The following is an 11,164-nucleotide window of genomic DNA, read 5'->3' as shown; positions in this document are numbered from 1 at the left end:
ACAGCCTTTTGCAGAAGCTGATCTATTCAGTAGTGGGAATGCAGAGTGTCATAACAGATGTGTTTGCTGGAGGGAATGAATGTCAAGTATCCATGACGGCAAACCCACACTGACACATCTGAAAGGTGCCTGCAGATTTATGCTGGCAGAGTATGTTGTTCTCGATGATTCATGTCTGCAGTAAGTCTATTGCCAGCACACAATTTAGAACATTATACTCCACAGAAGGAAGTCCACTGAGGCTTATATTCTGAGGCAAAAAATATGTGTGCTTAGTTGGAGAGGGCTAGGTTTAGAAAATGCCCACCAGTATAACCTGGGATATCTAAAAGAAATCTCTGCATGACTTGTTTCTGATTAATTGTATCTGTATAGTGCTTTCATAGTAAATTCATTAGAGCATTTTTATGCACAGCAGAATCAAATCAAATCTGTGACAGGAAGCAATCAGATAAGAAAGCACGTTGATGCTATTTCAATCAGATCATGATAATAGGAAGTGCCTAAGATATACCGCATTTCCTCTTAAGTTTGAGCTTTAGATCAGTCATCTTTGCATATGGTATTGTGATCCACCGTTTTTCACAGAAGCTTTTTAAAAAAACAAATTCCATAAAACTTGATAAATAGTCATTTTGATTGTTCTAATAAACATAAATTGTGATGTACAAACTTTATTGTTTATAACGTTTATCCTTGCAGGTTTGTGAAGGGGCTGGTGCTTATCTGCAGTGGTCATGGGTGAGGGGTAGCGTACAGCCTGGACAGGTCAACAGTCCATCACCAGGTAACACAGAGATGCACCTTAACAATTGTAATTTGGCGCCATCTGGTGGTGTTCGTACTCAACGTTCACTGTACTGTAATACAAAATTGTTCATTTCAGTTTAAAAAAAAAAGCAGCACTCGCATAAGGTAATTGAAGTGAGTCCTTAAAATCAAAACAAATATGTCTCTGTTCCATCTGTCTCTTCAGGTCAAAGAATATACAGTTTTAAAGATGCCATAGAATGTAGGAACGTATTTTTATTATTATTTTAATGAGTAACATTAATTTAAGACTTGCCCATACATAACAAAAATAAATGAATGTTCGAAATATTTAACTCTAAATACAGTTTTACCTATTAAAAAGTCATTAACACACACAGTTAATTATTTTTCAATCCCATTAATGTAATTCAGATTTATCCATGCCTAAAAAATTTCCCCTCCAAAATGGATACTCCACTAGGCAAAACTAAAACATAAAAAAAGGTTCAGAGACCAAGCAGGGCTCCCTATGGTAACATTTCATTATGACCGCCGCTTTGCTACATTTCTGGGAGAACTACATTTCCCAGAATGCACAACATCCAGTGACGTAAAGGCTAGGATGAGGTTAAACGGCTATTTTCGGCTTACTACCTGACTGTAAGCAGAAGAACGGTGGCAGCTACACCTGAACCAACGCGGCGTTTTTCAACTCAGAGTGTCAAACTAATTACGGGTCGCTCTCTCACTGAGGGTTTCATCTACCTCATAATTTTTGGGTGAGTTTATCGCCATGTTATCATCCGTTCCTACCAGGCTGCTGACGCGAAGGTCGCGCAGCCTGTCACCGTGCGGTCGCGTGCTCCAGACCAGTGCCAGTGGAGCCACAGGTCAATGTTTCCGCGAAACACAGGCGGAGACCAACCGAAACCCTATCGTATCCACGTCCCGTGTATCCAGGAGGGGGATTTTGTCTGAAGAGACTGCTGTTACCAGCGTGAACCCATCGGTGCAGTACCACCACCTCGCCCCAAGATGGCTGTCAAACCTGGAGAACCGCCGTAGCTCCTGGGCGGCTCTGGCCAGTAGAGGGCGCCAAAATAACCAGTATTGGGAGGACAGCAGACAGAGTGGTGGGAGTGAGAGCCGGGGTACAGGTGGGGATGCCAGCCGAGCAGGACTGGCCTCAGCTGGTGTGCTGTCAGCCGCAGCAGTGGCCTTCTGCCTCAGGAAAGACTCCGATAACAAAGGTATACACGCGTTAAGCTGCCGTGTTCTCAATACTGCACATAAGTACACTGAAAAGTTTAAAAAATATTGTAGAAATACAATTAACTGCAATAACTGGTCATACACACTCTCTACTGTGTACTAATGTTATTGTTGTGCTTTTGAAATGACCAGATGATTCTCTTCTTGAGGCAGCAAGAACCAACAATGCACAGGATGTGTCCAGGTACAGCACAAGTTCACACACAAACACTCACCTGGTTTATTGTACATTAATAAGTCATTAGCATTATTTCAGCTACTGGTAGCAAAATATACAAATTTGTCTCAGAATCTCAGAAAATATTAAGAGAATTTGCCATTTATTTGTCTTTCTTAAATTAGTGTTTCGTAAAGTCTCTTTATAGTTTACATCTTTGAAAAGGTCTTTGTGACAGCATCATACAACCACTGAAAACTACACTCACGCTATCACTTGGATCCTTCACGGGATGTTTTATTTCAACAAAATAAATGATAAGCTGTATTTCAGCTATTGGTATAAAATATAGCTGTAAAATCATGTTGAATTGGAAACTATTACTACTAATAATAAATCAATAATTGTTTGGTGTAACTTTGTAAAACTACAATAATCTTGAGCCATTACTAATATCACTTCTTGTTTATATGTGGTAATTCAGATGTTTTTTTTTTTTATTTTCACCTCAAATTTGCAACCTAAACTAACAGATTTGTTTAAAAAATGTATGATTTCTCCCATTCTTTGTGTTTTTTTTGCCTCAATTACACAATCTTTTAAGATTGTTGATTGATATCTTCTATTACAGCTGTGTCGTGATACTTTTTAACATCAGTGAATCCCAAAAGTATAATTTCTTCAGAATTTATTTGAATCACATGAAATGTTAGTATTTCTCCAGCTGAACAAGTAAAAAATTGAGGGATTTTGTTTTGTTCTGAATAGCTTTCTCAAACCTCTGTTCATGTTCTTTGTACTCATTAATTAATAAAACTGTTTTGTCACTTTCACATTCAAAGGTTTTACATCAGTAAATAGCATTTGCTTCCTTGCTTCTTCTTTTTTGTAGGGAAAACATAATCAATAAAACATAATTGCTTTGCAACATTTCTTTTGATGGGAAAGTAATTTTTAATTTCACCAGGAATTTCAAACATATAATTTCACTTCTCCTTTTTGAATTCTGAACATGCTCATTGGATGTGATCTTTGCAGCGCAACGCAATGTGTTTGCCACATTCAGCCTGTATGGTCACAAATAAAATGCTGTGTGGACAGTTTCCAGAACAGTCAGGATCATCTACTGTTGTCAAAGCCGATTCTAAGCTGTTCTTCAGTTGCAGAGCTATGACAAACCACCAGGTGGCAGAGTAGGACCATCTGTTTCTGCAGGAAACGTTCTTAGGATGGATCTCAAACTTTAGGGTTTTTTCCTCTTACTTTTGTGAAAAGTAAAGTAAAGTAAGTGTTGTAATGCATTAGTAAAACATTTTTATAGATCTTAGTCAGATTTATTTTGCAGAAAATTGCTTTAAAATACCAATTATAAGATACCAAAAATAATAACTAATGCACTTTTTAAATTTGCTGGTCATGTTAATCTGACTTCCTATCATTTATTCATTTATACATTATATTCATATAAGGATACTATAAATGTTTATCTTAGAGCTGGCTGTGTGTGTTCTGATTCTGGTTGGTATCTAAATCCCCGTATCTGAGTGTGTGCATAATGTGTGTCTCCACTTTCAGGCTTGGGTTACCTGTCCACATGTGGCAGATGGTGTAGGTGAGAGTGCAGGGAGTCAGCCATTCAGCAGGTCACAGATGTGTTAAGTGCTTTGGTTGAGTTATCAGAAGTGGTGGAGTGTCAGGGTGTGTCTACTGAGAGGCACTCTTTCAAATCGAGGTCTGCTTTTTTAAAGGCTTTTAAAATGTCATCACTGCATAAAGGTTTGTTCCTTAACTTACTTAACTCCATAGTTACAAAAATACATTTTGCATACAGACATTTTAAATACAATTTGTGCTGATGGAAAAAAATATTCCCTTTTACATATATTTTGATGTTTGTTTACTCTTGGAATTATTGCCTCTATTTGGACCGTGTAGTTACAGAACTAAAAGGTAGGTTCTGGTAAGACACATGCAACATGATTCTTCAGCAGTAGCTTAACTCGATGCAACATTTAATGGAAGATGTTCCTGTGCAATCTGGAAAAGTATTGAATTTGAGTATAAAGTCCATATGTCCATCCATCTGTGCCTCCATACATCCACGCTTTATCTTCACAGTAATGTTAGCATACTTTTATGGTAACGTAGGCTTAAATAGGCCTGATGACTAGAACATTTGACTTTGAGAAAGTTTGGAATTTTGATCTGAAAAATCGATAGAAACCTTTTCATCATTGGTGTCAAAATCCAGTCCTTGAGGGCCGGTCTCATGTAACTCTTAAATGTCTCGGCTTCAACACACCTGAGTGGATTAATGAGGTCATTAGTAGAACTAAAGAGTTTGACTGCATGCAGAGGAGGTAATTCAACCATTTGATTCAGGTGTGTTGAACTAGACACACATCTAAAAGTTGGAGGACACTGGGCCGAGAGGCCTGCTGTTTGACATCCCTACTTCAGTTTGACTTGGTATATTTTTAGTGAGATCGAATTTATTGATATTTACTGTAGATTTCAATTGCATCACAAAGTACAATTTCTGAAATATGGGAAAATAAAATGGCAAATGGATTGAATTTATATAGAGCCTTTACCAGTTGTACATTCGCCTCAAAGTGATTTACACTACAGTGACTGTCACACTAACCAACATGTACACATTATTACACCGACTGGTAGGCAACCTATGGTTAAGTGGGTTACCTACTGACACATCAATACATGAGAGCAGAAAGCTGGAATCAAGTTTACAACCTTCCAATTGCAAGACAACCACTCTACCACTGAGCTACAGTTGTGCATAGTAATACCAATTAGGCTTCAAGAAGTCCAATTTATCTAAAGTAGATTTTGGTCCAGTGCCGTATTCTTTTTTCAGTGAGATTAAATTGTTTTAGCTTGCCATCCTGGCTCCGCCTTTAACTTTTAAGATCTGTGCATTCTGGCTGGAGCCAATCTGCAGCTGCAGCATCAACCATTAGATCTGTATCCTAACCCTGCTACCTCATGCAGAACAGGCAGTGAAAACAGAGCCAGAGCGAATCGGAGCTGAGTGCAGACCAGAAAGAGGCCACCGTGTTGACTGTAAACACCGACACTGCCTGTCTGATCGGCACGAGACGAGACAGGAGGATTCCTTACACAGTCACATCCAGGGGGACAGTGGCACCGCAGCACCTGATGGTGTACCCTGAGGCTAAACCACCCCCAAACACACACACCTGGTCTGGTCATAGATACATTAACTCGTCAAGACTGGGATAAGAGTGTCTTATGAACAGCCCGTCTTTATTACGGCATTTCGCCTAACTTTATTCTTATTTTTATATTTTTCTCTTCAAATCTTTTAGTACGTGTTAAAATTGGAAGAGTTTGTGTTGTGTTTTGCTGTGTCTACTCCCATCTACAATCTTCTGTCATGGATAATATGACTGTAAAATAAAACTTTGTTTTTTTTCCCCTCAGGCTAATAAAAGAAGGCGTGGATCCAAATCATCGTCACCGGCTGGGATGGACCGCTCTCATGGTGGCTGCAATGAACAGACAGCACAGGTCAATGACTGTTTCTGCCATCTTAAGCTCCTGAATAAGTTGCGTGTTTTAAACTTCTGACTCGCCTCCTTTTGTTTGCACACGTAAGAGTGATGTAGTGGTTTAGAGTAAGACAGCTGCCAGTGTTGGTTACAGTGCGAACATATGTCATCCGTGTTCCTGCTGAAGTTCTTACTGTTAGATCTTCAGGAGTGCAAAGTGCAACTTCCAGACTGACAGACGGCATTTACCCGTACCCCCATCCTGCTCCCCTGCAAATTAAATTAGCCTCCTGGCCCACAGAAGACGCATAACACAGAGAGGGGCTGAGGTTAAGGCCGGGCCAAATCCAATTTAACCAGACTTTCTTTCTTTCGTTCTTTGCTCCATCAGGACTCTGAGGTCACTTTACTGGTTAAAGGGTCTCCATGAGGGAGAAGCATTATGTGAAATCTGAATATGAAAATGGCTGCAGAGGGACTTGGTTTGATGGACAATAGTAACAAGTTTTATTGCCCTTGATTTGAGATTCAGAAACATCTGAAACAAAACATTTTTCATGGTTTCTAACATATTTAAAATAACTAATCAGATGACACGCTTTGGCTGTTATAAGTGGAAGCACATATTTAAAAAATATACATATTGTAGTAGTGGGACTTGATAAACATGTTAGTCGAGTTAATTGCAGGGTTTGTAATCAAAACTGTATACTGAGAAACATTTTCCATTCAAAAATCCCTTTTGCTGTTAAATTATTGAATAAATAGACATATGAGCTCATAAATACTTGTTTTGTTATTTAGTTATTTGACCATCAGATTGATGCAAAGTGCTATTAAAACATTCAGTTTTCAAGTGTTTTAGGAACCCCAGATCATTTGTAGAGCTTCTTTGAAAAAATACATTAGAAATGTAGACTGTGGTTGCTGGCATTATTTTTTGGGGGCGTCTGTGCTTTCTACAACATATTTTGAATTGATATTTTAGGCTCGAATAGCTTTTGGTAATAGGCCAACTCCTTTCTGCGTACAACAATAGCCTTTTCCAATATCCCATCAGATCGTCTTTTAAAGCAAAAATTGGCAGAAAAAGAACTAAATTCGCAAAACAAAGCAACTTTGTCATCCATTGCTGTTTTTTGTGGATATCACTTTTGCGTCAGATTTATGCGTTTACCAGATACAAGCAGATGCATAAAAACTTTGTATGAAACGGAGAGAAAATGCAAATGAGTTTAAAAAAATTAAAGTAATTAATCAAAATTAACATATTAAAGTCCCAGACTTTGTTTCCTGTCCTGCTGCAACATCTATCTGTCTGCCCATTCATCAGTTTGTACATCATCCATCCCTCCACCCATCCACCTCTCCTTTTATTCTAGAGAAGACTTTTGAGGTAAAAAATGTGTTTGTGCCCTGTATTCAGATCTCTTGTTCTGGCTGTTTGTAGCTGGATAACATATTGATTGTGTGTCACTTTGTGTTTAATGACACGACTCTTGGTGTGTCAAATATTTTTGGATACAAATTTGATTGTCTGCGTCTCTCCACCCAATGTCTGTGTGTCACTGTAGGTTCTGTGTTTGCGTGTGTGTTTGTGTTATGAGCGCTATAACTCAGCAAGACAGACACTCCTCTGTGTTTAATCCAGGCCTCCAACCCCCCAGTGTGCCGTCACTGCTGCAGGGAAGACAGAACATTGGTCCTCGCGCATCACTCATATCGAACACACAGACACCCACACACACTTTATGTGCACTCACATAACAGCCACACATAAGCAAGGAAACAAGGGGAGGTTATACCAAATATCTTACAGGCCAACTGCCTATTACTCAGCCACACACAACTTTATTTGCAGCTGTTAAGTGAAAACACTAGAAACATTAGTCATGAACAAGGTCTTGCCTGTAGCCAGAATGTCAGTTTTTATCGCATTCTTGAGTTACTCTGTTCTTCACTTGCAATGTTGTTGTTTTTCTGGACTTGAAGTGGTTTTTGGAGCTAAATATTTCCAGGATTTCACCACTTAACTCTCCTAGTTAAAATGTTGGAGTGAGTAGTATCCAAAATGCAGCCTTACTTGTATCCAAGGGTTTGGGCGTGGCTTTTGGAGGGAGTTATGGAGGAGTTAAGGGTAAGACATCGGCTGTGGGGGGTGTGTGTGTTTGCTTAGCTTTGATGTAGAATTAAATCGGGGAGGCGTATGGCCTGAACCTCTGTTTGCACTCTTTAACACACAATACACATCTCCATCTCCCTTTCTCTTCCTCCGTCCCTCCCTCACTGCATTCACGTGCACAATAAGGGCTTAGCCAAGTGTAACGCCTGTTGACCATTCCAACCTGCCGGCCAAATGACTGGCTGGGTGGGAGTGGGAGAGAAACGAAGCAGAGGAGTAGGGGAATGAGTGTATGAGTGGGCTTGTGAGAATAGAGAGGGATTATGGTTTTGGGACTAAGTTTTGGTCTCTATAAAACTTAAGCTTTTGTCACATAATCATATACCATATTTTGAACATAATTTCAGACGTGTCTGCCAGTGTATAACTTTTAAAGGAACATAACGCTGCACTATTTAAGGGTTATGACTTAAGATTGTTTGGAAATTGTACTAATGTCATATTAAGCAGATAGTGCTTCTGGAATTGTTTTATTTAAAGCTCAATTTTTCTTAACTGATTTTAGAAGAAAAGTTGCATCTTCTTGAATTCTTATGGGTTTTGCAATTTTTAAAACAGGCGATGTGTTTGACTAATTCTGCTTGTAATTTACAGAAAAACATACTCAGATTTAGTCAACTATCTGTCTGATGTGATGCTGTGAATGGCTGGATGTGCTTCGTTGTTTGCTGAAATTTAGCAACAAATACTAATCAAGTGCAGAGAAACAGTTCACGTCTCTCTGACCCCAGGTACGAATTGGGTAAGGGCGGGGTCAAGTGAGGTCCAGCTTCTGGTCCAGGTGGTTTGAGACATGGATGGTCAGTTCAGCTCCGGTGTCTGGTTATAGAACAAGGAAGGCGGAAGTCTTTGTTTCCCGTCTTCCCTCCAGGGCTGGATAAAACACAAACACCAGCCATCGTGTCTGGCTGCCCCTCACCTGGCCGCAGAGCTCAGGGAGAGAATATTAGGCGCAACAGGACTTTACACCTAACTTCTTGATTTTTGAGTAACGATGGATCATCACAATGAACCACAACTACCAAGTAGCACTGCAACGCGCGAGCGATCCATCTCTCGTTTCTTTCCAACAAAATTAAAAAAATAAAACCACAAACGCAGCATAAGTGACTTGCTAAGCTTTGCCAAACAGTCATTGCATGGACATTTTATTGAACAGCCTTGTGTACACTAGAGGCTAATAAAATACTGATTCTTACATTGGCTTTGACTGCACTGCTAAATCAAACATAACATTTAAAAGAATAAGGTTGGTAGATAATTTACCTTTTATATGAGGTTCTGTCCTTTTAACATTGCAGTTAAACCTAATTAACCTTTTCATGTCTTTAGTTTGGGCTCAAATTAGAGCTGTAACTCCTCTCCTGACTGTCTGAAATAAACTTAGACACTTGATCATCAGTTGATTAGTAAAACTATAAACTGCTTTTAAAAGCTCATTAGTTTTAGTACTGTCCTGCTTAATTAAATCTCCATCCCTTTTTTCTCTTTAGCATTGTTTTCTTCCTTTTATTCCCTCCTCATCCTTCTCTGGAGTTTTCCTCTCTTTATCTTCCCCTGTGTTTACCTTTGTTATACCATTAAACCTATTCAGACCATCTCCTCTCTTCACACAGCCCTGCCCACCCTGGTGTGACCAAACTTAGTTTGAAATTGTGTCAAAAGGCGTCTTCCATGTGTTTGTAGAAGTGCTTGCAAGGATGAAAGACGCCCTCTGTAGGTCATTCTCCCCATCCCCACCCCAAGCAACATTGATACAGTAACAAAAGGAGAGTTTTTATAAGCCTTTTGCCAAGTCAAATGCAAAGACCTGTCCAAAAGGTTCACCCCCTTTTTACTCTGCATGTTTAATTTGTTCTTCTATTTTAGTACAAATAACCAGAAGTACCCATGATCCAGATTTTATGAAAAAAAAACAACAACAAAAGATTAAGCTTGAAAGCAGATAATGCTTCCAGAACGTTTGTGTATTTAAAGTCATTGTAAACCTAAATTTCAATGCCATCATAATCTAAAGAGGTGTGGTAGACTGGTTGATTAGAGAGAAATATTAAAATTTTCATGGGTTTAGGCCTAAGTTTTTTAAATAATATTTGGTAGATATTTTAAATATAAAACTTAATAAAATGATAAAAATCCATACGGTGTAAAAGTCACACAATTAGGTTTAGGGTCATCTCTTATTACTAAGCATCTACTTCTTTTTTGTTATATGGTCTAAATAAATTCTGCACTATTTTGCAGAAGAACCCCGAGGCCGTATTCATAAACATGTCCAAAGTTGAATTACATTTTAAGGTTTGTTACTTGGTCTTAGTCAAAATTTTAGTGTCAATTATTGTATAAATCATCCATCCATTGTCCGTTCTTCCTTCCTTTCTTGCTTTGTTCCTTACATTTTCTATATTCAAAGTCTTATTGCGGTAAAATAGTCAAATTTTATATTAACACCTAACAAATTTGAGTTGTGTGTAGGAAGCTGCAGCTTTACACAATCATGGCTGCAGCAACACACATTCAGGGGTGATGTTTTTAGCCACCACCCCACTCATGCTGTGAACCCTGTCAGCACACATTGAGAATATTTTTGTTTTTGTGTGCTCATGCGTAAATATGTGTGTCTCAGGGTCAAAGCCAATGCCCACGTTCATGGTAAAGAATAAAAGTGAGCTTAGATGGAGAGATGGTACCTGAAATATCCGCTAGGTCACAGTCAGTGGTGTTGCTGAGGTGGTTGTTTGCTTTAAAAGGCGGTACGCTCCAGTGAAGGGCTACTACACACACATTCCCACCTCATCACACAGGCCCCCATCAGTGCCGGAAATGGGCCCGACCCTTGCCCCCTCACTCTGCACATATGTATGTGTTACAAGACATACAAATGTGAACCGAAGAAGAAAAAAGAGGAAGTAGCCATTGGGGTGAATCCACCATGATGAAATAGATAGAATACATGGAACCGAATCAGGCGAAAGTGTTATGGTCAGTTTGACAAACTGAGCATTTGCATGTTTCTGTGTTTTGATATCTGAGGAAGAAAAGGTCACGATGGAAAAAGATGAGAAGTCTGGTATTCCATCTGACTTTCCTAAGAAAACATGGATAAGAAGTCACATTGTTTATGAACGTGTTGTAAGATATGAATATGGAAAAAAAAATTAAAACTGTGGTTACACAAAGTCACAGAAAAATTACTCAGACATAAAACTCTATCATGAATTCAACCCATTAATTGTTGAATTTTAGTTGAAAGTGCTGCTGTGGATT

At 38.9% G+C, this 11,164-nt stretch overlaps 1 protein-coding gene across 3 annotated transcripts in view; it reads left to right on the top strand.

Annotated features, from left to right (window-relative positions):
- Window positions 1-1,354: 1,354 nt before the first annotated feature.
- The window catches only part of clpb (ClpB family mitochondrial disaggregase), a 33,459-nt gene continuing 23,649 nt past the window's right edge, over window positions 1,355-11,164 (top strand). For 2 of the 3 annotated variants that reach the window (XM_015022611.1, XM_015022603.1), the window contains exons 1-3: window positions 1,355-2,003; window positions 2,158-2,209; window positions 5,648-5,734. In XM_015022611.1, coding sequence (XP_014878097.1) covers window positions 1,547-2,003; window positions 2,158-2,209; window positions 5,648-5,734 — 596 coding nt within the window. In that variant the 5' untranslated portion in view covers window positions 1,355-1,546. The remainder of the gene's footprint in view (window positions 2,004-2,157; window positions 2,210-5,647; window positions 5,735-11,164) is intronic. The other variant, XM_015022597.1, reaches the window with a different exon arrangement.

The sequence above is a fragment of the Poecilia latipinna genome, unplaced genomic scaffold (genome assembly GCF_001443285.1).
Source record: "Poecilia latipinna isolate Pla-1442-1.1 unplaced genomic scaffold, P_latipinna-1.0 Scaffold87, whole genome shotgun sequence".
Taxonomy (NCBI): Eukaryota; Metazoa; Chordata; class Actinopteri; order Cyprinodontiformes; family Poeciliidae; genus Poecilia; species Poecilia latipinna.
The sequence above is the reverse complement of the archived record's forward strand: the minus strand, read 5'-3'. Positions and strand labels throughout refer to the sequence as shown.